Source organism: Chiloscyllium punctatum, chromosome 15 (assembly GCF_047496795.1).
Source record: "Chiloscyllium punctatum isolate Juve2018m chromosome 15, sChiPun1.3, whole genome shotgun sequence".
Taxonomy (NCBI): Eukaryota; Metazoa; Chordata; class Chondrichthyes; order Orectolobiformes; family Hemiscylliidae; genus Chiloscyllium; species Chiloscyllium punctatum.
Genome location: NC_092753.1, coordinates 97,649,801 through 97,675,210, shown reverse-complemented (window position 1 = coordinate 97,675,210; position 25,410 = coordinate 97,649,801). Strand labels below are relative to the sequence as shown.

Below are 25,410 nucleotides of genomic sequence, written 5' to 3'. Positions count from 1 at the left end.
CACTTCGTCTGGAAGCTCATTCCATATGCATACCACCCTCTGTGTAAAAAAGTTGACCCTCAGTTTCCCTTGTATTCTTTCCCCTCTAACCATAAACTGATGCCCTCTAGTCCTTGATTTCCCAACCCTGGGAAAAAGACTGTGTGTACTCACCCTATCCATGCCTCTCATGATCTTATACACTTCTATTAGATCCCCCCACAGTCTCCTACACTCCAAAGAAAGAAATCCTAGCTTGTCCAACCTCTCCCTATAACTCAGACCATTGAGTGTAGACAACATCCTTGTTAATTTCTTCTGCACTCTTTCCATTTTAATAACATCCTTCCTATAACAAAGTGACCAAAACTGAACACAAATGCGGCCTCACCGACGTCCTGTACAACTGCAACATAACTTCCCAACTTCTATACTCACTGCCCTGACTGATGAAGGCCAGTGTGCCAAAAGCCCCCTTCCCTGCCCTGTCTACCTGGGACTCCACTTTCAGAGAACTGTGCACCCCTGAGCTCCAATATCTCTCTGTTCATTTAAACTCCTTGAGGCCCTGCCATTCACCATGAAACTCTCACGCTGATTTGACTTTTCAAAATGAAAGACCATGCTGCCTGAATGAACAGTGAAAGTGGACTTAATGGAATTTTTTTGGAAGGGGAATCTTGGATAGATGCATCATAAGATTAAATTTATAGCACTGTTGGGAGGGGGGAATAAAAAGGGGATGAATTGGGTATCTCTATCAAAGAGCTAGCACAGGGAGAATGGTCTCCTCCTGTACTGTCTAAATCCCCTATGGGGAGCAGTTGTAGAAAACCACTTTGATTGTGCTGCTCAGTTACAGAGCATTCTTACTGTCACCTGCTTTCTGTCAGTCTGGCAACCCATTCAATGAACATCCTGAGGATGTGCTTTACAGACAGTGTATTCCCTCCAGGACTTCCTATGTTATAGGAAGGATGTTATTAAAATGGAAAGAGTGCAGAAGAAATTAACAAGGATTTATGTCCATGTGTGTCGAGTGCACACTTGCATGTTTCAGCATCCATCTCCACATGTGTCAGCATATGCCAATGTGCATTTGTACATGAGTTTGTGTGTGTATGTTCACTTGTGTGTTTGTGCACGTGTGTTTACTTGTGTTTGCATGTGTCTGTGTGTGTGCATGCGCGCGTGCCTGTGTGTCTGTGCGTGTATGTGTGCGCGCATGTGTGTATGTCTGTATGCATGTGTGTGTGTGTGTGTGAGTATGTCTGTGTGCTGGTGTGTGTGCATGTATGTGTGTGCGTGTCTGTCAGTGTGCATGTGTGTATGTCTGTGTGCGTGCTTGTCTGTGTGTATGTATGTTTGTGTGCAGGTATGTGTGCCTGTGTGTATGCCTGTGTGTATATCTGTATGCGTGTGTGTCTGTGCATCTGTGTGTGCTCGCGCATGTGTTCATACGTGCATTCATGCGTGTCTGTGTCTGTGCATGTCTGTGTGCATGTACGTGTGTGTGCACATATGTCTATGAGCGGGTGTGTGTGTGAATGTGTGTATGCCTATGTGTGTGTTTGCCTGTATGCATATGTGTGTGTGTGTGTGACTGCATGTCTGTGTATGTGTCTGTGTGCATGTGTATGTGTGCATGTCTGTGTGCATGTGTGTGCACATATGTCTGTGTGCAGGTGTGTGTGTGCATGTGTGTATGTCTGTATGCGTGTGTGTGTCTGTGCATCAGTGTGTGCTCGCGCATGCATTCATGCGTGCGTGCATGCAAGTCTGTGTGTGTGCATGTCTGTGTGCATGTGCGTGAGTGAGCACGTGTGTCTGTGTGCGGGTGTGTGTGTGTGCATGTATGTGTGGTTGTGTGTGTGTATGTCTGTGTGTGTGTCTCTGTATCTGTGTGTCTGTGTGTCCATGTGAGTGTCTCTGTGTGTGTGTGTCTCTGTTTATCTGTGTGTGTGTCTCTGTGTATCTGTTTGTGTCTGTGTGTGTTTCTCTGTGTATGCGTGTGTGCATGTGTGAATATGTCTGCATGTCTGTGTGTGTCTGTGTGCATGTGTGTGTCTGTGTGTGTGCATGTGTGTGCACGTATGTGTGTGTGCAGATGTGTGTGTGCATGTGTGTATGCCTGTGTGTATGTCTGCATGTGTGTGTGTCTCTCTGTGCCTGTGTGTGTGTCTCTGTGTATCTGTGTGTGTCTCTCTATGTGTGTCTCTGTTTGTATATCTGTGTGTGTGTCTGTATGTCTGTGTGTGTGTGTATGTCTCTGTGTGTCTGTGTGTGTATGTCTCTGTGTATATGTTTGCGTGTGTCTGTGTGTGTGTGTCTGTATGTGTGTATGTGTCTGTGTGTGTCTACTACACACTTGCATGTTTCAGCATCCATCTCCACGTGTGTCAGCATATGCCAATGTGCATTTGTACATGGGTTTGTGTGTGCATGTGTGCTTGTCTTTGTGTGTGTTCACTTATGTGTTTGTGCAAGTGTGTTTGCTTGTGTTCACTTGTGTCTGTGTGTTTGTGCATGCGCGCGTGCCTGTGTGCCTGTGTGTGTGTCTGTGTGTATATGTGTGCGCGCATGTGTGTATGTCTGTATGCATGTGCGTATGTGTACGTATGTCTGTGTGCTGGTGTGTGTGCATATGTGTATGTCTGTGTGTGTGTGTGTTTGTGCGTATGTGTCTGCATGCCTATGTCTGTGTGCATGCATATATGTGTCTCTGTGCATCTGTGTGTGCGCACACGTGTGTGCATGTGTGGGTGCATGCGTGCCTGTGTGTCTATGTGTGTGCATGTCTGTGTGTGTGCACATAAGTATGTGTGCGGGTGTGTGTGTGTGTGTGTGTGTGTATGTGTGTATGCCCGTGTGTGTGTCTCTGTGTATGTGTGTTTCTGTGTGTGTGTGTTTGTGTATCTGTGCGTGTCTCTGTGTATCTGTGTGTGTTCGGTGTGTGTGTCTGTGTATGCGTGTCTGTGCATGTGTGTATGCCTGTGTGAATGTGTCTGCATGTCTGTGTCTGTGTGTGTGTGTGCCTGTATGCATGTGTGTGTGTCTCTGTGTAACTGCGCACACGCGTGTGTTCATGTGTGCCTTTGTGTGTGCATGTGTGTATGCCTGTACGTGTATGTCTGTATGCATGTGTGTGTCTGTGTGTGTGTTCTGTGTGTCAGTGTGTCTCCCTCTGTGTATCGTGTGTGTCTCTGTGTATCTGTTTGTGTGTCTCTGTCTGTGTATGCATGTGTGTGTCTGCGTGTATGTCTCTGTGTGTCTCTGTGTATGTGTGTGTCTCTATGTGTGTATGTCTCTGTGTATGTGTCTGTGTGTGTGTGTCTGTGTGTATGTCTATGTGTGTCTGTGTGTGTGGATGTCTCTGTGTGTCTGTTTGAGCGTATGTCTCTGTGTCTCTGTGTGAGTCTGTGTATGTCTCTGTGTATCTGTGTGTGTATCTGAGTGTGTGTGTCTGTGTGTGTATGTCTGTGTGTCTGCGTGTGTCTGTCTGTGTGTGTGTATGTCTGTGTGTGTGTCTGTGTGTATGTGTATGTCTCTGTGTATGTGTGTGTGTCTGTGTGTGTGTATGTCTCTATGTGTCTGTGTGTGTATGTCTGTGTGTCTGCGTGTGTCTGTGTGTGTGTGTATGTCTGTGTGTGTGTCTGTGTGTATGTGTATGTCTCTGTGTATGTGTGTGTGTGTCTGTGTGTGTGTATGTCTCTATGTTCTGTGTGTGTATGTCTCTGTGTCTGTGTGTGTCTCTGTGTGTGTATGTCTCTGTGTCTCTCTGTGAGTGTGTCTGTGTGTATGTCTCTGTGTATGTCTGTGTGTATGTCTCTGTGTGTGTCTATGTGTGTGTGTGTGTCAGTGTGTATGTCTCTGTGTGTCTCTGTGTATGTGTGTGTGTGTCTCTATGTGTGTATGTCTCTGTGTATGCGTGTCTGTGTGTGTATGTCTCTGTGTGTGTGTGTATGTCTCTGTTTGTCTGTGTGTGTGTGTCTCTGTGTGTATGTCTATGTGTGTCAGTGTGTCTGTGTGTGTGTATGTCTCTGTCTGTCTGTGTGTGTACTTGTCTCTGCGAGTGTGTCTGTGAGTGTGGATGTCTCATGTGTGTCTGTGCGAGTGTATGTCTCTGTGTGTGTGTCTGTGTGTCTGTGTGTGTATCTGTGTGTGTATGTCTCTGTGTGTCTGTCTGTGTGTGTGTGCCTGTGTCTGTCTGCGTGTGTCTTGTCTGTGTGTGAGTGTATGTCTGTGTGTGTGTCTGTGTGTATGTGTATGTCTCTGTGTATGTCTGTGTGTGTGTGTGTCTGTGTGTGTGTATGTCTTTGTCTCTGTGTGTGTATGTCTTTATGTGTCTCTGTGTGCATGTCTGTGTGTGTGTGTATGTCTCTGTGTCTCTCTGTGAGTGTGTCTGTGTGTGTATGTCTCTGTGTGTCTGTGTGTGTGTATGTCTCTGTGTGTCTGTTTGTGTGTCTGTGTGTCTCTGTGTGTCTCTATGTATCTGTGTGTGTATCTCTGTGTGTGTATCTCTGTGTGTGTATCAGTGTGTGTGCATGTCTCTGTGTGTCTATGTGTGTATGTCTCTGTGTATGTGTCTGTGTATGTCTGTGTGTGTCTGTGTGTTCGTATGTCTCTGCATGTCTGTGTGTGTGTGTCTGTATATGCGTGTGTCTCTGTGTATGTGTGTCTCTGTGTGTATCTGTGTCTGTGCGTGTTTTTGTATGTCTCTGTGTGTGTCTGTGTGTGTGTATGTCTCTGTGTATGTGTGTCTGTGTGTGTCTCTGTGTGTATGTCTATGTGTATCAATGTGTCTGTGTATGTCTCTGTGTGTCTGTGTGTGTATGTCTTTCTGTGAGTGTGTCTGTGTGTATGTGACTGTGTGTATGTCTCTGTGTGTCTTTGTGTGTACGTGTCTGTGTATATCTCTGTGTGTCTGTGTGTGTATCTCTGTGTGTGTCTGTGTGTGCCTGTATGTGTGTGTATGTCTGTGTGTGTGTCTGTGTATGTCTCTGTGTGTGCATGTCTGTGTGTGTATGTCTCTGTGTGTGTGTCTATCTGTGTGTGTATGTCTCTGTGTGTATGTCTCTGTGTCTGTGTGTGTGTCTGTGTGTGTCTCTGTATGTATATGTCTCTTTGTATGTCTCTGTGTGTCTGTGTATGTGTGTCTCTGTGTATCTGTGTCTATGTGTCTGTTTGTGTGTCTCTGTGTGTGTCTGTGTGTCTCTCTGTGTGTGTCTCTGTGTCTGTGTGTGTATGTGTGTGTGTCTGTGTGTTTGTGTGTGCCTGTGTGTGTATGTGTGTATCTGTGTGTGTGTGTCTCTGTGTGTATCTGTTTGTGTTTATCTGTGTGTGTGTGTCTCTGTGTGTAGCTGTGTGTGTGTCTGTGTGTGTGTGCATCTGTGTGCGTGTGTGTGTATCTGTGTGTGTGCGTGTGTGTGTGTCTGTGTGTGTGCGTGTGTTTGTCTGTGTGTGTGTGTGTGTGTGTCTGTGTGTGTGTGTATCTGTGTGCGTGTGTGTGTATCTGTGTGTGTGTGTGTGTGAAGTACAGGATGCAGCAGGAGGCCAGTTGACCTTTCAAGCCACTGCCCTTTCTTCCTGGGAGCAGTATGCTCAGTACCACTGCTAATTCCACATATCCCTGCAGTTTTTTTCTCCTCTAGGTTTTTATTTTATTCTACTTTGAAGACTCGTATTGAATCTGGGTCCAGGAACTTCCAGATCTTGAACGTGCATTGAAAAAACTTTTGCTCTCTTTGATTTCTGCCCCTTTGTTACTGAACCTTGAACTATCAGAAACAGCTTCTCCTGGTTGACCCTCATTGAACTCTATGTGCTTTTAAATGACTTGATCAAATTTCACCTCTTTCTCAGCTCGGCGGAGAAGACCCTCAGTTCTCCCATTCCCAGTCTATCCATAAAACTGAACGCCCTCAGACCTAGATCCATTCTTACGAATTGTTTCTGCACCTTTCCCAAATTCATCAGGTGCTTCCTGAAATGCAGTGACCACTTGGGATATATAGCTAGAAGTAGGCCATTCAGCCCACCTAGTCTGCTCTGCCATTCAATGAGATCTGATAGTCCTCAACCTCACACTCCTGCCTTTTCCCTTTGATTCCCTTCCTGATGAAAAACCTGTTTAATCTCAGCCTTTATTATACTTAATGACCCAGCCTCGAGAGCTCCCAGTGAATTGAATTGAATTGAATTTACTGTCACGTGCCGAGGCACAGTGAAAAGCTTTGTGGTAAAGAATTCCACCGATTCACTCCCCTCTGAAAAGAAATTCTTCCTCATTCCTGTCTTAAATCTGTAACCCCCTCATTCTGAGATTATGCCCCCTGGTCCTAGACTCCAATCAATACAGGCCCAATCTACTCAATCTCTCCTCATTAGACAGTCCCTTCATCCCTGGTATTAGCCTGGTGAACCTTCACCAGACTGTCTCCAATGCCAGGATATATTTCCTGAGCTAAGGGACCCAAAATTATTCAGAGTGTTCCGGCTGTGGTCTGACTAATACCATGTAAATAGTTTTAGCAAAACCTCCCTTCTTTTATACAGCATTCCCTTTGAAATAAAGGCTAACATTCCATTTCCCTTCCCTATTACACATTGAACTTCAATGCTAGCTTTTTTTTTGTGATTCACAGACAAAGACTCCCATTGCTCAATTCTGTAGCTCTCTGCTGTCTTTCTGCATTTAAATAATATTGCCAGAGCATGACCCAATTCTCCAGCTGAGACAGAACTAGTGACAGGGGTGCAATGGGATCTTCTCTCTTCCTGGCCTCAGTTAATAATTTGTCACACTCACAAAGTCAGGACCCACAGTTCTACAGGATCTCTGCTGTCTTTATACCTTCCCCACTCTCTCTTGATTGAGTTCTTAATGATTACAGGTGGGGCTAGTGAGGGAGGAGGATGATGCTGGGGGCATTTTTTGGTGAATTAACTCATTTTTAAAACTGAAATTAGATATTTAAACATTGGAACTTAGTGAAAGTACATTGAAGGTGAGCTACGATGATCTTAGCTGGAAGTTACAGCACATTGTCACATGAAGACAAACTTGCATAACCATTTCAACAGTTCAAATCCAAGCAATTGTCCCAATCACTGGGGGACAATGCTTATTTAACATAGCACCTTGTTATGATCTGGAATTTGTGACGAAACCAGATTTAATTTTGAGCTTTAAAAGGGGATTGGATAAATATTTGAAGAGGGTCAGATTCCGAGGCAGTGGGGTGGGGGAGAGGAACTGGGATTAATTGGATAGCTCTTTCCCAAGAGCTGGCACTGTCACAGTGGGCCAAATGGCCTCCTTCTGTGCAGTTCTGCTGTAGAAATGGCCCAGATAACTGATAGAGTGACGGGCGCCGTGTGCCGTAATGGTCTGCGATTCTACATTGTACCTTACGATGGTTCCTGTGGTAATCTCTTTCTCCCCCTTTTTTGCCGTCACCAGCTCCTCCGCAGTTTGTGGTGAAACCGCGGGACCAGATGGCGGCCGTGGGGAGGACGGTCACGTTCACCTGCGAGGCAACTGGAAGCCCCCAGCCTGCCATTTTCTGGCAGAGGGAGGGAAGCCAGGTGAGTGCCGGGCACTGGGGAGTGGGGCACTACATTGGGGGCACCTCACAGCAGCTTTGGGAGGGTGGACACTCACTGGGAGGGTGATACGTCATGTTTAGCTGGGAGGGGGGCGCAGTTTGGAGGAAACAGGTATGCCGCTCGTCCCCCCAGCTCTGCCTGATTTGTAGTGAATGTTTGGGGTGGGGGGGGGGAGAAAGCTCCCATCGTCAGGGAGGCATCTTGTGTTTAAAATCCGCAGTGAATAAACCTCCCCCTGTATCTGAGGGAATTGTGTATGTCTGTGTACCTCATGTGTGAATATCTGTGTCCACGTGTCTTGTGTGTGAATGTGCACATGCGTGTACCTCATGTAAACAGCACTACATCTGGTGTGTAATTCTGGATTTTCTTTCAAGTTTACTATATTTCAACAAGAGTCTTCATCAAAGAGCCACATAGAAGATCTTTGCCTTTGTCAGAATCAGATCATTGGGAATTATAGAAACATAGAGAATAGGAGCAGGAGAAGGCCATTCACCCCTTTGATCCTGCCACCACCATTCAATATGATCATGGTTGATCATGCAATCTCAGTATCCCATTCCCACCCTCACCCCATACCTATTAGTCTCTTCAGCTGCAAGGACCACATTCAGTTCCCCCTTGAATATATCGAATGAACTGGCTCCAACAGCTTCCTGTGGGAGAGAGTTCCACAGGTTCACAACTCTCTGAGTGAAGAAATTGTTCCTCATCTCACAGCGTGGGAAATTCCCATCAGAATTGCAGGGGTTAAACACGTTCTGTCTTGACGAGCGTGTTGGCGAGACACTCTTGCTAACTCTCACCCTGGTGTAACTTTCCTCCTTTCTTTCTCGTTTCAGAATCTGCTGTTCTCCTACCAGCCTCCGGAGCCTTCCAGCAGATTCTCGGTGTCGCAGGTCGGCGACCTCACCATTACCAACATTCAGAGGTCTGATGTTGGTTACTACAGCTGCCAGGCACTCAATGTAGCTGGGAGTGTCATCATCAAAGTCTTCCTGGAGGTGACGGACGGTAAGCTGCCAGCAATTTAACCACAGGGAGCCAGTCCACTCCATGAGGTTCTCACAGAAGACTGTGCTGACACCACATTCCTGGGATCTTAGGGCAGGCAGTGACCATGCTGACAGAGCACCCAGACCTTTTGCCCGTAACACCTTTCGAACAGCTCTGTATTTTCAATCCGTTTCCTTTGTATCTCTTAATATAGGCATCCCCCCTTATCCCCGGGTGATACGTTCCAAAACCCACTGCGGATGCCTGAAACCGCGGGTCATAGTGAACTCTATCATTTAAATGGGAAACCTACTTCCCCGTCAGCCACCTGGAATTATTTCTGGAATATTCCATGTAATATTTTCGGGCTGCAGTAAATCGCGGATAACTGAAACCACACAAACCGAATCCGCGGATACTGGGGTTCGACTGTACTGTGAAATATTTGGAACTGGAAAGGGTTGTTGATTGGGTGAGAGGCAGCAAAATAGGATGGAGGGTCATGGCATAAATACTAGCATTGCCCAGTTTTATGCTTAGTGAGTTTTGAGAAGATTTGTAGCTCAGGTTGAGGTTCTGGATGTAGGTTTGCTTGCTGAGCTGGAAGGTTCATTTCCAGATGTTTCGTCACCCTACTGGGTAACTCCTTCAGTGGGCCTCCAGGCAAAGCACTGCTGATGATTCCTGCTTTCTACTTATGTGTTTGGGTTTCCTTGGGTTGGTGATGTCATTTCCTGTGGTGAAGTCATTTCCTGTTCTTTTTCTCGGGGGTGGTAGATGGGGTCTAACTCGATGTGTTTGTTGATAGAGTTCCTGTTGGAATGCCATGCTTCTCGGAATTCTCGTGCGTGTCTTTGTTTGGCTTGTCCTAGGATGGATGTGTTGTCCCAGTCGAAGTGATGTCCTTCCTTAGCTGTATGTGAGAATACTAGTGAGAGAGGGTCATGTCATTTTGTGGCTAGTTGATGTTCAACACAAATCTTCAAATGCTACAAATCTTCTCAAAACTCACTAAGCATAAAACTGGGCAATGCTAGTATTTATGCCATGACCCTCCATCCTATTTTCCTGTCTCTCATCCAATCAACAACCCTTTCCAGTTCCAAATATTTCACAGTACAGTCGAACCCCAGTATCCGCGGATTCGGTTTGTGTGGTTTCAGTTATCCGCGGTTTACTGCAGCCCGAAAATATTACATGGAATATTCCAGAAATAATTCCAGGTGGCTGACGGGGAAGTAGGTTTCCCATTTAAATGATAGAGTTCACTACGACCCGCGGTAGTATCCACAGTTTTATGCTATTCGTTTGTGCTGTTAACTGGGGCGGACAATGCCTAGTGGTATTATCGTGAGTGATCCAGAATACCAAGCAAACATTCTGGGGCTGTGGGTTGAAATCCCGTCAGGCAGATTGTAAAATCTGAATACATTAAAAATTGGGGGAATTACAAACTGCAAAACTGCAGATGCTGTGAAGCAGAAACAAAACCAGAAGTTGGTGGAAAAGCTCAGCGGGTCTGGCACTATCCATGCAGAGAAAGCAGAGTTAATGTTTGGGTCCGGTGACCCTTCCTCAGAATCAGGGGAAAACTGGTCACCATGTAACTGTTTTCAGGAAAAACCCATCTGGTTCACTAATATCCTTTAGGGAAGGAAACTGCCATCCTTACCTGGTCTGGCCAACATGCGACTCCAGACCCATAGCAATGTGGATGACTCTTATCAGTCCTCAGGGCATTTAGGGACGGGCAATAAATGCTGTCTCAGCCAGTGAGACCCATATGCCATGAATGAATTAAGAACAATTCTAGGCATTAGGCAGCTGTTTGTGCCTGCTCTCAGTTCCCTTCTGACCTGCCTGTTGACCTTCACCGAGGGAGAGGCTGGGCACATCACAAATTTGTCTATCAACTCGGCATGTAGTGTGTGCATCTCTGACCGAGATGATTTTGGATTTGAATCCCACACCAGAGACCTGAGTCACCCTACACCACATGGACTGCAGTGGTTCAAGATAGCAGGTTATCCACATCTTTTCAAGGGGCACCTAGTAACAGACAGTAACTACTGACCTAGCCAGCGACGCCCACATCCCACGAGTGAGTAAAGAGAATCCTGTAGTGAAGGGCTGCTGTTATGCTCAGTAGAGAACATAAACGGAGGCATTGGCCGCTCTGTCTGGTCAGCTGAAGAGGCTGCACCACTATCTCAGAGTTATCCTGGACCAACATTCATCCCTCAACCAATATTGTTAGGAGAAGTGATTGAGATAATCTGCTTGTTATGTTTGTGTGTGGACATAATCTCAGAAAAAGAGGGTGCTGAATCCGTGGAATTCGTCACCACAGGGAGCTGTCGAGGCTGGGTCAATAAGTATATTCTATGCTGGGGTCAACAAGGTTTTAATCAGGAAGGGAGTCAAGAGTTATGGGGAAAAGGTAGGAAAGTGGAGCTGAGGATGAACGGATCTTTAAGTACAGGGCATCCATCGAAGGAGGCAACACTGGGCTTGCACGGTGGCTCAGTGGTTAGCACTGCTGCCTCACAGCACCAAGGACCTGGGTTCGATTCCAGCCTTGCGTGACTGTCCGCGTGGAGTTTGCACATTCCCCTGGTGTCTGCGTGAGTTTCCTTAAAGTGCTATGGTTTCTTTCCACAGTCCAAAGAAGTGAAGGTTAGGTGAATTGGCCATGCTAAATTGCCTGTAGTATTCAAGGATGCCTAGGTTAGGTACATTAGTCAGGGCGAAATATAGGGTAGGGGGATGGGTCTGGGTGGTTTACTCTTCGGAGGGTCGGTGTGGACTTGTTGGGCCAAAGGGTCTGTTTGCACACTGCAGGGATTCTATGAGACCCCAGACCCTGTTTCTTTCCTGCTCTATCATCAGTCTGAATGAAAAAGTGAACACAGAACCCTGGCCAAATATGATATTGGAGGTGGGGTGAGACCCTTTAGTACCACTTAATCAGCCATTAAGGTCCTCAATAAGCCTGAAGATAGGCTGGCTAGCTGGTGCCTTTATTAAAGGGGACAATTAAAGAGGTGTGGATGAGAAGGCACTGGACAAGCCACCCATTCTGTTTCTGGTGTAAATCTCGCATGGGGCTTGGGGGTGGTGGGTAAATGCTTACCTCCTTTGTGGCCATTCCAGTAAGGAGTCCAGAGGTGAAAGCAGAGAGAGGTCTCTGAAGGGAGCTCAGGGAAAGAGTTGATGAGTATCTCACAACAGGCTATAATCCAGCCTTCCAATAGGGGAATAATGAGGCATAAACTTAAATTCCAGGAATGAAAACAGGGAGCAGAGTACCATTGCAGGACAACACAGTGGTCATCATTATGTTTCCTCTATTTCAGGAACATTTATCTTAAATCAAGTGCAAATGATTGTTGCTGAGTTGATTTGACCTGCAATATTCTTTTTTCCTTATTCAGTGCACAGCTGTGGTGAAGGCCTCACTCCTTCTGTCTGCTCCATGTAGGACTTGTTGTTCCTTTAGGCTGTCTTCCTTTACAGACCCGTAATACCTGTAGGCCTCAGTATTCTGATCTCGGCCTCACCGTGCCTAAAGGCAATGCTCCTCTATAAGAATCACAGAATCCCTGCATTGTGGAATCCGGCCATTCAGCCCATTGAGTCCACGCTGAGCCTCTGAAGAGTATCTTAACCCCACCCTCCCGACCCTATCCCTGTAACCCTGCATTTCCCATGGCCAATCCACCCTATCCTGTGGGAGGAAACTGGAGCACCCAGAGGAAACCCATGCAGACATGGGGAGAATGTGCAAACTCTGAATCTGACATTGAACCCGGGTCCCTGATGGGTTGGATCTGTGAGAATACTGGCGGCCTTTCCTTGACAGCGGGCCTGGTAGATAGATTCTAGAGATGGGAGGTTGGTCTCTGTAATTGTCCAAGCCGAGTCCACCACCATATGAGAATGATCTTCAGGTTTTTACTGTGTTCATTTCCCAATCAGCACACTAAAAACTTATCCTTTTAGGCATTAGAAACGTCACTAAAATCACACAATACCTGTTCATAGGAATTATGATAATTCCACACTAAATCAGTAGGGATGTTTTTTTCCAGTATTGCAATAGTATCAAGAGAGCTTTATTATCATACAATCTCTACAGAGTGAGAAAAGGCCATTCAGCCCAATGAGTTCATACTGACTCTCTAAAGAGTATCCCACCCAGACTCCCGCCCCCCACCTCCCCCACACTACCCGATAACTCGGCTCACCCTCCTAATCTACACATCCCTGGACACTATGGACAATTTAGTATGGCCAATCCACCTAAACTACACATCTTTGGACTGCAAGAGAAAACCCACGCAGATACAGGGAGAACATGCAAACTCCATACAGACAGTCACCCAAGGCTGGAATTGAACCTGGGTCCCTGGTGCTATGAGCCAGTATGCCAACCCTATGTATATATAGGCCTCCCTGTTCCTATAGGGCTTTACTCTTCCTGTCAGTCCCTGTGCTCCAATAGGCTTCAATGTTACTGTCGAGCCTTTATGCTGTTATCAGGGACTGTCCTGCTCAGCTCCTCTTTATTGCTTCCAGGTGCTGTGCAGCTGTGGGCTGTTTGCATGTGAGCTCACTGTGGGGAGATTCTTCAGCATATGTTGATATTTTCTCCTAGAGGGATGCACCAGTTACAATTAGTCCCATAATTAGAGGCCTCTCTGGGCGACAGACATTTGCAATGGCTCTTTGGAAGTTCTATGAAATTTGAAAATAAATTGCTTCCACTTGTGCAAACTTTAACTGCTTCTCTTTCATATCTTGCTTCTGCCCCAGTCATTTCAGACAGGCCTCCCCCTGTCATTCGCCAAGGTCCCACCAATCAGACGGTTGCTGTGGACAGCACGGTGGTCCTCGGGTGCCTGGCCAGTGGAACACCCCCACCCACCATCCTCTGGAGAAAAGATGGAGTCTTGGTCTCCACCCATGACTCACGCATCAAGCAGCAAGAAACAGGAGCCCTGCAGATCCATTACACCAAGGTAAAGGGGGATGCGAATACTCATCGCTCACAATTTCACCTCAGGCAACACTCTTCTGCTGAATGTTTTTCTGCAGGAGAAGCTCTCACTGTATGCAGTTGACACAATTTACCCAGCGACATGTCCTGGACAATACATAGTGGCAGCATTGATTAAGTTCATAGAAAGTTGAAAATGGAGTCACAGGTAGACGGGGTAATGATGAAGAGCAATTGAGAAGGAGCTTTGATTAACAGACATCTAGACTCAAAACGTTAGCTTGCTCTCTCTCCATGGTTGCTGTCTGACCCGCTGTGATCTCTAGTGTTTGTTGTTTTCAATAATGAAGAAGGCATTTGGTATGCTTGCCTTTATTGGTCAGTGCAATGAGTATAGGAGTTGGGAGGTCATATTGCAGCCGTACAGAACACTTGTTGGGACACTTTTGGAATATTGTGTTCAGTTCTGGTCTCCTTGCTATAGGAAGGCTATTCTGAAACTTGAAAGGGTTCTGAAAAGATTGACAAGGGTGTTGCCAGGGTTGGAGGGTTTGAGCTGCAGGGAGAGGCTGAATAGACTGGGGCGATTTTTTCTGGAGCATCAGAAGCTGAGGGGTGACCTTCTAAAGGTTTTAATGTGGAGGTGCTGGTGTTGGACTGGGATGGACAAAGTCAGAAGTCACATGACACCAGGTTATAGTCCAACAGGTTTATTTGAAATCGCAAGTTTTCGGAGTGGCACTGTTGTGTGACTTCTGACTTACAAGAAGTTTATAAAATCATGAGGGGCATGGATAGGGTGAGTAGTCAAGGTCTTTTCCCCAAAGTATGGGGGTCCAAAACTAGAGGGCATAGGTTTAAGGTGAGAGGGGTAAAATTTAAAAGGGACCTCAGGGTAACATTTTCACACAGAGGGTGGTGCGTGTATGGAATGAGCTGCCAGAGGAATTGGTGGAGGCTGGTACAATTACAACATTTAAAAGGCATCTGCACGGGTATATGAATAGGAAGGGTTTAGAAGGATATGGGCCAAATGCTGGCAAATGGGACCAGATTAATTTAGAATATCTGGTCGCCGTGGATGAGTTGGAGCAAGGGTCTGTTTCCGTGCTGTACATCTCTATGACTCTCTCAGTAACATGTGCCTTGACTCTATCTGTCACCCATCATTTTAAAGACTGCCAGAGGGCAGAGAGTTTAAATTAATGTTGCAGGGTTGGAAGTATTATCTTTCAATCGAGTTATTAATTTGAGACCCCAGTCTGCCGTCTCAGGAATGCACAAGGGAGAGAGTTGGACCAAAGGCCTGACAACATATTAATGATGTGGATGTGACAAGTGAAGACGCTCGTGAAGTTAGTTCCCTAGTGACTGCACTTCCAAAATAATAAACTGGCTGCATATCATTGTAGGTCACAATGATGGTCACCATCAGAAACGATGCTGCCTTTATCTCCCTCCCTGGTTCTTTTGCCAAATTTCCGTCTGCTGTGGTTTCCCATCCTGATACCACTGGAAGTGCGATTGCCTCATCAGCACAGTATAAATACTTTAAACGTGATTTCCCTGACTCACCACATCAGGCTCACAAACCTTGAAGAGGTTTCAACTTCTGGTATAGACTCTGCAAAGTGGTTTATCTGAGTGTGCTTCTGTTCCTTAGCTGGGTGACTCTGGTGTCTACACGTGTATAGCCTCAACACCAAGTGGTGAAGCAACATGGAGTGCACGCGTTGATGTTCAAGGTAAGAATCTCTTCATGTTTTAGAAGCCCAGCCTTTGCTCAAGATAAAAGTCACAGAGTATTAGACAAACACCATCAAGCCTTCCCAGGACAGGGACAGCACATGGTTAGATGTCTGGCAGGGTAGCGTGCTGTCTCAGTGGTTAACACTGCTACCTCATAGCACCAGGGACCTGGGTTCAATTCCAGCCTTGGGTGACTGTCTGTATGGAGTTTGCACATTCGCCCTATGTCTGCGTGATACCAGATCACCACTGTTTGTGCTTTAAATTGATATCATTGAGTCATAGAGATGGGCGGCACGGTGGCACAGTGGTTAGCACTGCTGCCTCACAGCACCAGAGACCCGGGTTCAATTCCCACCTCAGGTGACTGACTGTGTGGAGTTTGCACATTCTCCCCGTGTCTGCGTGGGTTTCCTCCTGGTGCTCCGGTTTCCTCCCACAGTCCAAAGATGTGCAGGTCAGGTGAATTGGCCATGTTAAATTGCCCGTAGTGTTAGGTAAGGGGTAGATGTAGGGTGGGTGGGTATGGGTGGGTTGCGCTTTGGCGGGGCGGTGTGGACTTGTTGGGCCGAAGGGCCTGTTTCCACACTGTAAGTAATCTAATCTAATGTGCAGCACAGAAACAGACCCTTCAGCCCAACCCGTCCATGCCGATCAGATATCCTAACCTAATCTAATCCCATTTGCCAGCACTTGGCCCACATCCCTCCAAACCCTTCCTATTCATATTCCCATCCAGATGCCTTTTAAATGTTGTAATTGTACCAGCCTCCACCACTTCCTCTGGCAGCTCATTCCATACACGTACCACACACTCTCTGCGTGGAAAAGTTGCTCCTTTGGTCCCTTTTAAATCTTTTCTCCTCTCACCTTAAACCTGTGCCCTCTAGTTCTGCTCTCCCACCCCAGGGAAAAGACCTTGTCTTTTTATCCTATCCGTGCCCCTCATGATTTTATAAAGCTCTATAAAGTCACCCCTTGACCTCAGACCCTCAAATCAGCCTATAGCTCAAATCCTATAGAACAGTACAGCACAGGAACTGGTCCTCTCCTTAACTACATCCACAGGAATCCCAATATAATCCAGGCTGATGCTCACAGTGCGGTATCGAGGGAATGCAGCAGTGTCCCTCAGATAATATCATATGATTATACTATGGCTGTTTGTGGTAATTTGCTGTGTGCAAATTGGTTGCCAAATTTCCTGAATCTGACAAGAATCTTGGTTCTGAAGAAGGGTCACCAGACACAAAACGTTAACTGAGTTTCTCTCTCCACAGATACTGCCAGACCTGCTGAGTTTCTCCAGTAGTCTCTGTTGGTGATATTCCAGCATCTGCAATTCTTTTGAGTTTTTCCATCTTCACATGACATTTGTTCAGAAACTGGATGTATTTGTGCAGAAGTCTTAAAGGCGGCTGAACAGATTGCGAGAGCTTTTAATAAGGTTTACAACATTAGGGGCCTTATATGTAAAGGCAGGGAGTAGAAGAAGAAACCTTTCTCAGGTTTTGGTTTTGATTAGATTCCCTTCAGTGTGGAAACAGGCCCTTCGGCCCAACAAGTCCACACCGACCCTCCGAAGAGTAACCCACCCGGACCCATTTCCCTCTGACTAGTGCATCTAACACCATGGACAAGTTAGCATGGCCAGTTCACCTGAACTGCACATCTTAGGGTTGTGGGAGGAAACCAGAGCAGACACAGGGCAAATGTGCAAATTCCAGACTGACAGTTGCCCGAGGCTAGAATTGAACCTGGGACCCGGGTGCTGTGAGGCTGCAGTGCTAACCACTGAGCCACTGTGCCGCCCCATTGCCAAGTGGAGTATTGTGTTTAAATCTGGTTACCACACTTTAAGAAAGATATGAAGGTGTAAGGCAGGGGACAGAAAAGATTCTCAAGAATGGTTCCAGTTACACGGACAGATTAAAGAAGTTCTTATTTTTTCGCACTAAAATAGAGAATGCGATCCCTTTTCGTATAATCCCCTTGTGTGATGCACTGTCTAGTTTATCTCGTTCATACTCCTGTCACCTCACTGAGATTTATTTATTTACTGCTTTGTATCTAAACATAACTTGCTATTGTTATTGACTGATTTGGAATCCATTATCTCCTGCCTTGGCTCCCTGTGGGTCTTGGGATTCCAGAGTTCGGGACTCCAGTTTTACCTCCTCGGGTACCAGACCCCAATCTCATTCCTGGAATGCCATCCAAGCCAGAAGTGAGGAATGTCAGCAAAAACGGGGTGACGCTGATTTGGAAACCAAACATGAATTCTGGAGCCACCCCAACCTCCTACATCATTGAGGCCTTCAGGTGAGTCCCACCTTTGTCTCTGTATGGAAATGGGTGGATTCCCGTTGGGAATTGTTCAACCCGCAATGGCCACCTTCAAGCCACAGGACCCTCCGCAGTCTGATTCCTCGACCCATTGGCCTGTTCCCCACCACACTCTCGGTTTTTGTCGAGAGGTTGCATGGGGATTAGATCTCACCTAGGGTCCACTATCAACAATTACTGACATTCCCGGATTGTCCTGGAACCCGCTGGAATACAGATTGCTCTCCCAGCTGGCCTTATGAGTAACACAGGGGGAGAAAGTTTCCGAAGGGAACATTGCTGTACAAAGAGTGCAATGAATCTTTCACCATTACTCACTCCTCTATGACCACTATTCAGGTTAAATAAATTCCTCATCATGGTGACTGTGCCCACCTCAACTTTCCACTCCCTATGGAAATTCTAGTCTCTCATGATTATTGTTATACCCTTCTCACAAGCTCTCATTACCTCGTCCTTTATATCTCCACCCTTTCACCTGATTACTGTTGAGGAGACTGGACAGTCATTTCTTGCTTCTGTAATTTCTCATTTCTACTCAAACTGTTCTCATATCTTGGTTTCCTGAACTTAAAGTCATCCTGCCCTATTGTACTTTATTAACTAGAGCAACCTGTCCACCTTTACTCAGTTTCCTGCCATTCCTAAAGGTGCTTTAACTATCAAGATTCACCTCCATGTCCATGTCAACCCTCAACACACATACACACATTGTTTAGCCCCTCTGCTTCATTGGCTGGGTCTAACTGCAGAATGAGCCTGGGAATGTTATGGACTATATAGAAATATAGAAAATTGGAGCAGGAGTAGACCATTTGGCCCTTCCATCCTGCTCCACCATTCAATGCGATCATGGCTGATTATCCAACTCAGTCCCCTGTTCCCATTTTCTCCCCATATCCTTTGATCTCTTTAGCCCTAAGAATTAAATCTAGCTCCTTCTTGAAAACCTTCAATGTTTTGGTCACAACTGCTTTCTGTAGCAGAGAATTCCACTGGCTCCCCACTCTCTGGGTGAAGACATTCCTCCTCATCTCAGTCGGAAATGGCCGACCCCATTTGCTTTGATTGTGACCCTTGGTTTGGGACTCCCTGGTCATTGGGAACATCCTTCCTGCATTTACCTTGTCCATTGACATTTGAGATTTATAAGTTCGGTGAGACTCCCCCTCATTCTTCTAAATTCCAGCGAATATAGTCCTAACTGATCAAGCCTCTCTTCATATGTAGTCCTGCCATCCCAGGAGTCAGTCTGGTAAACCTTCATTGCACTCCCTCCATCACCAGAACATCCTTCCTCAGATAAAGAGATCAAAACTGCACACAGTACTCCTGCTGTGCTCTCACTAAGACCCTGTACAATTGCAACAAGGCATCCCTGCTCCTGTACTCAAATCCTCTCACTGTGAAGACCAACATCCCATTTACCTCCTTCCCTACCTGCTGCCCCCTGCAGGCTGATCTTCAGTGACTAGTGTACAAGGACACCCAGGTCTCATTGCCTCTCCCTCTTTCCCAATCTATTGCCATTCGGATAATAATCCGCCTTCCTGGTTTTACAACCAAAGAGGATACCCTCACATTTATCTACATTACATTTCATCTGCCATGCACTCAGCCTGCCCAAATGACATCGAAGGATCTCTGCATCATCTTCGTAGTTCACCCTCCCACCCACCTTTGTGATCTCTGAAGACTTGCAGATATTTAGTTCCCTCATCCATATCATTAATTGCGTATTGTGAATAGCTGGAGTCAAGCACTGATCCCCACAGTCACTGCTTACTCATCAGAGAATAACCCATTCATTCCTACTTTTTGATTCCAGTCTGCCAAGCAGTTCTCTATCCATGTCAGTACATTATTTCCAGTGCTATGCGCTAGAAATTTACATGCTCATCTCTCGTGTGGGACCTCACCAAAAGCATGGAGTATAAGGAGTTAGAAAGGCAGTGTGGTTTTCATTGGGGCAGGGGGTACCTAGCATTTTGCTGTGTGATGTTCCACATGTCAATTCTTGTGATGTTATTTCCAGTCATGCAGCCGGGAGCAGCTGGCAAACAGTCGCTGACCGGGTGAAAACCGATACATACGCCATCAAAAACCTGAGATCTAACGCTGTCTACCTTTTCCTGATCCGAGCAGTCAATGCTTACGGTCTCAGTGATCCAAGTCCAATATCAGACCCAGTCAAAACCCAAGGTAAGACTCATATGGTTGTAAAACATAAATCAAATGGCCCAATAAAGGGATGGTTTTACTAACCCAAAAAAGTTGATGGGAACTGAGTAGAGGGAGCTTTACTTTGTATCTAACCCGGTGCTGTCCCTTTCCTGGGAGTATTTAATGGAGACAGTGTAGAGGGAGCTTTATCTGTATCTAACTCCATGCTGCCCCTTTCCTGGAAGTAATTAATGGTGACAGTGTAAAGGGAGCTTTACTCTGTCAGTAACCCTGTGCTGTCTCAGTTCTGGGAGTGTTTAATGGGGACAGTGTAGAGAGAGGTAAAAACAATGACTGCAGATGCTGGAAAGCAAATACTGTATTAGTGGTGCTGGAAGAGCACAGCAGTTCAGGCAGCATCCAACGAGCAGCGAAATCGACGTAGAGTGTAGAGAGAGCTTTACTCCATACCTCACCCCACACTGAAGGTGTCCTGGGAGTGTTTATATCTAACACTGTGTGCAATAATATTTTGGAATGTTGTTTCTGCAGATTAATATTCATGGCAAGTTTGGTTAGCTGTTAACTGGAAATGAAATCTTTAATTCTTGCAGATGTCCCACCCACTGGTCAAGGTGTTGACCACAGACAGGTACAGCGGGAGCTTGGTGATGTTATTGTCCATCTCCATAATCCCATCATCCTCTCTTCGTCTTCAATCCAGATCCACTGGACTGTGAGTACTGACAAAACAAACTGCAGGGCTGACTCCCTCTGACTCAGATCAAAAATGTAATCAGAGTTGACTTGCATGTGATGGGAGAAACAGAGCCAGCCCCATTCTCAACTCTCTTACTGTGGCCGGGTTAGCAGATCCCTATCTGTTTGATACCTGCGGCCATTGAATCCCTACAGGTGTGGAAGCAGGCCAATTGACTCATGGAGTCCACAGTGACCCCCTGGACAGCATCCCACTCAGTCACACCCCCTACCCTGTCCCTGTAACCCTGCATTTCCCATGGCTAATCCACCTGACCTGCACATCTTTGGCCCGTGGGAGGAAACTGGAGCACCCGGTGGAAACCCACGCAGATGCGGGGAGAATGTCTAAACTCTACACAGACAATCGCCCAAGGGTGGAATTGAACCCAGGTCCCTGGCACTGTGTGCTGCAGTGCTAACCACTGTCCTCAGGGTCTGTAACTGGAGCAAGGGAAGGAATTTAAAAATTCATCCAGGGGCTCAGAGAGGTTTTGTTACACATCTCCTGCTTATACCCACTCTGTACATGATCCTGACATTGTTTGACTGATCGTTCATTGGGCCAATAATGGTGGCTATAATACCCACAATCCCCTTCAGTACAGAAACCTCTCTACCAATTGAGTGGGACTGCTGAATGGGTTCTCTCTTCATCTGACAACACACAGGCCCTGATTTTGATGGAGTAATGTGGCGAGTTGGCACTGATTTTCACTCTCATTCTTGCCACTTGCTTTCTTCCTGGGAATTGGATAACGTTTGTGAACATGAGTCCTCATTCAGGATTCACAATCTGCTAGGCTTCATTGTTGGATGGTTGGCATCTCTTCACACACACCTTCCCTATGGATTGGGACCAGCTCCTGGTTGACTAGTGGTTCATGTTGCTCAGAGAATTGGGGAACCAATGCCTCATTCTGGCAGCCTTCTAAGGTAAGCTCCATTTGTCTTGCCCCTGCCAGCTCATGTTCATCTACCCAATCCCAAGATCCTTTATAACCCTCATGCTAACTGATGGTATGTCCACATCCCATTTCTATGTACAGACTGGTCCCAACGTTACCAGTGACATGTACAACAGCAGAACTCAATGTCTTTATGGAAAAAGACAAGTTGAAAGTACTGAAGATCTCATCCCTCCTGTGATACCTCATTATACAATTTGATAACACCCCCAGCCCAATATCCGCCTCTATTATCCCACTCCCCCAGTCTGATAACCTACTCACCCAACCTGATATCCCACTCCACCAGCCCAATATCTCACTTCAACATCCCACTGCTACTTTTTCCAATATTTCACTCCTCTGTCCGATGTTCGACTCCCCGGTTCGACATCCCACTCTCCCGGTTTAATACCTTTCCCGTCAATTGGATATCCCACTCACCTCACCCAGAAACACACTGCATCTTGGGACTGATGGAGATTCTCCACATTTCCTCCTCCTTGAATGTTCACGATCTCTCTTACCCCTGTCCCCAGGTGGATCAGCAATCACAGTACATCCAGGGATACAGGATACTGTACAGGCCCTCAGTGGTGGACAAGCGGCCTGAGATTGAGTGGTCAGTCTTTGAGGTGAGGTCAGCGACTGACCGGAGTGCTGTGCTCCCTAAGCTGAGGAAAGGAATGGGCTATGACATCAAAGTGCGGCCATTCTTCAATGAGTTCCAGGGTGCAGACAGTGATGTGAAATACGCCAAGACCATGGAGGAAGGTAAAATATAACAAATAGTAAAGTTTTTTTTACTTGGTGTCGGTGTTCCAACCATTTCATCTGACGATTTTGTTATTACTGCGGCTCCATTTGGTGGACTACCATTTGATCTCCAACTCTCTTTTTAGCTCAGGGAAGATGTATTCCTCGGGGACAGGAAATGTAGAGTCCTGACCCCACACTGAACAAGTAAATAATGGCCAGAACTCCCTCACCTAATATTTAACCTCCAGAGATGGCTGATTTCCCCAAATGATACTGGGAAATAAGGGGTTAAATTAGGTGGGAAAACTGCACTGAAGAGACCTGTATTCTGCTCAGTAGAGGAGGCCGAGTGTTTTAAGGTATTTCCAGGTTCTGACCATAGAATCCCTACAGTGCAGGAAGAGACCATTCGGCCCATTGAGTGTACCGACCCTCCAGTGACAAATCCTTGTGTTTACCATGGCCAATCCACCCAACCTGCACATTCTTGGAGGAAGCCCACACAGTTACAGGGAGAATGTGCAAACTCCACACACACAGTCACCAAGGGGTGGAATCGAACCTGGGACTCTGGCGCTGTGAGGCATCTGTGCTAATCACTGAACTCCCATGCCACCTGATGGAATAGGAGGAGAGAGAAAGTCATTCCTCTGTCGAGGGAGACTAGAGGCATAACCACAAATATAGTGTTCCAAAGTTTGGGATAATGTCAGGAAGTATTTATTCAGAGAGAGGGGAGTGTAAATTTCAAACACTCTTCTCCCACCCCGCATTGGAGGTGGGTGTGTGATGGTGGTGCAGTTGAAAATTGTAAAACTACGATTGATCGATTAATATTAGCTAAAGATTACCATTGAGTATAGGAGTTAGGAGGTAAGGTTGCAACCATACAGGATGTTGGTGTGGCCACTTTTAGAATACTGCGTACAATTCTGGTCACCCTGCTATAGGAAGGATGTCTTTAAATTTGAGAGGGTGCAGAAAAGATTGATGAGGATGTTGCCAGGACTGGAGGGACTGAATTATAACAATACGCTGGGGCTTTTATCCCTGGAGCAGTGGAGGCTAACGGGTGACCTGATTGAGGTTTATAAAATCATGAGGGAGATGGATAGGGGGAACTGAGGGTGGTGCATGTATGGAATGAGCTGCTAGAGGAAGTGGTGGAGGCTGGCACGATTATGACATCTGGATGGAATTATGAATAGGAATGGTTTGGAGAGATATGGACCAAGTGCCGGCAAATGGGACTAGATGAGATTGGGGATGTTGGGTTGGCATGGATGAGGTGGACTGAAGGGTCTGCTTCCATGCTGTATGACTCTCTGACTGTGTAACAGAACCAAGGTGTGCCAGTGGATTGTCAGCACAGTCTATCTGGTTCACTCATGCCCATTAGGGAAGGAAATCTGCCATCCTTACCCAGTCTGACCAACTCGTAACTCCAGACCCACAGCAATGTAGGTGACTATTAGTTGCCCTCTGAAATGGCCAAGCAAGTCCCTCAGTTTAAGGGCAATTAGGGATGGGCTTCAAATGTTGGCCTTCCCAGTGATATGAATGCATGTTTTTTTATAAAAATGGAGTTGAGGTAAATACCGGTTATGGTCAAATCGAAAGGTGCAACAGGCCTTGAGGAGCTGAATGGTCTCCTATGTTTGTGTGTCTTCCTTGACACTGACTTTATGTAATTCCATTCTCACCCAGTTGCAGTCACATACTACCTCCAGCAGCAGTACTGTGTCTCACATTTAACAGGTGTCATAAAATGAGGAAACATAGAGAACAGGAGCAGGGGTAGGCCATTCGGCCCTTAGAGCCTGCTCCACCATTCAATATGATCATGGCTGACCATCCAACTCAGTCCCCTGTTCCTGCTTTCTGCCCCATACCCTTTGGTCCCTTTAGTCCTAAGAACTATACCTAATTTCATAGAGTCATAGAGATGTACAGCACGGAAACAGGCCCTTTGGTCTAACCCGTCCATGCCGACCAGATATCCCAACCCAATCTAGTAACACCTGCCAACACCCGGCCCATATCCCTCTAAACTCTTCCTAGTCATATACCCATCCAAATGCATCTTAAATGTTGTAATTGTACCAGCCTCCACCACTTCCTCTGGCAGCTCATTCCATACACGTACCACCCTCAGTGTGAAAACGTTGCCCCTTAGGTCTCTTTCATATCTTTCCCCTCTCACCCTAAACCTATGTCCTCTCGTTCTAGATTCCCCGACCCCAGGGAAAAGATTTTGCCTATTTATCCTATCCACGCTCCTCATAATTTTGTAAACCTCTATAAGGTCACCACTCAGCCTCTGACGCTCCAGGGAAAACAGCCCCAGCCTGTTCAGCTTCTCCCTATAGCTCAAATCCCTCAATCCTGGCAACATCCTTGTAAATCTTTTCTGAACCCTTTCAAGTTTCACAACATCTTTCCGATAGGAGGGAGACCAGAATTGCACACAATATTCCAACAGTGGCCTAACCAATGTCCTGTACAGCCACAACATGACCTCCCAACTCCTGTACTCAATACTCTGACCAATAAAGGAAAGCATACCAAACGCCTTCTTCACTATCCTATCTACTGTCTTTCAATGTTTTGGCCTCAATTGTTTTCAGTGGCAGAGTTCCGCAGGCCCACCACTCTCTGGGTGAAGACATTTCTCCTCATCTCAGGAACAATTATGTTTGTAAATGGGATCAGGGTGCATGTCAGATAACGGAGTCAGGAATCAGTCTTTCAGTCTCTGTGTTGCTATCGGACACTAACACCTGATTTTACTTCCTCCCTCGGACGGAACAGCTCCCAGTGCCCCCCCTCAGAGCGTCACAGTCACACTGAATGATGGGAATGGGACTGGCATCGTGGTTGCTTGGCAACCACCCCCAGAAGACTCTCTGAATGGTGATCTCCAGGAGTACAAGGTATGGCCTCACCTAACCTGATATCACAGCAGCCCCCAGGCCTCCTGCACATTTCCCTGGTTTTAATCTCTCCATCAATGGAGGCAGTGCCTCATCCCTGCCTGTGCCCCATGCTCCGTTATCCCCGCTCAATCCCCCCGAGACTCTCTGCCCACCCAAAGGTGTCTTC

At 46.5% G+C, this 25,410-nt stretch overlaps 1 protein-coding gene across 5 annotated transcripts in view; it reads left to right on the top strand.

Moving 5' to 3' along the window:
- Positions 1-25,410, top strand: part of robo1 (roundabout, axon guidance receptor, homolog 1 (Drosophila)) — a 682,199-nt gene that overhangs the window by 591,452 nt on the left and 65,337 nt on the right. For all 5 annotated transcript variants that reach the window (XM_072585788.1, XM_072585789.1, XM_072585790.1 and 2 more), the window contains 9 exons: positions 7,442-7,566; positions 8,433-8,604; positions 13,402-13,607; positions 15,249-15,330; positions 17,488-17,656; positions 19,716-19,882; positions 20,458-20,579; positions 22,089-22,323; positions 25,120-25,241. In XM_072585788.1, the coding sequence (XP_072441889.1) occupies positions 7,442-7,566; positions 8,433-8,604; positions 13,402-13,607; positions 15,249-15,330; positions 17,488-17,656; positions 19,716-19,882; positions 20,458-20,579; positions 22,089-22,323; positions 25,120-25,241 (1,400 nt within the window). The remainder of the gene's footprint in view (positions 1-7,441; positions 7,567-8,432; positions 8,605-13,401; positions 13,608-15,248; positions 15,331-17,487; positions 17,657-19,715; positions 19,883-20,457; positions 20,580-22,088; positions 22,324-25,119; positions 25,242-25,410) is intronic.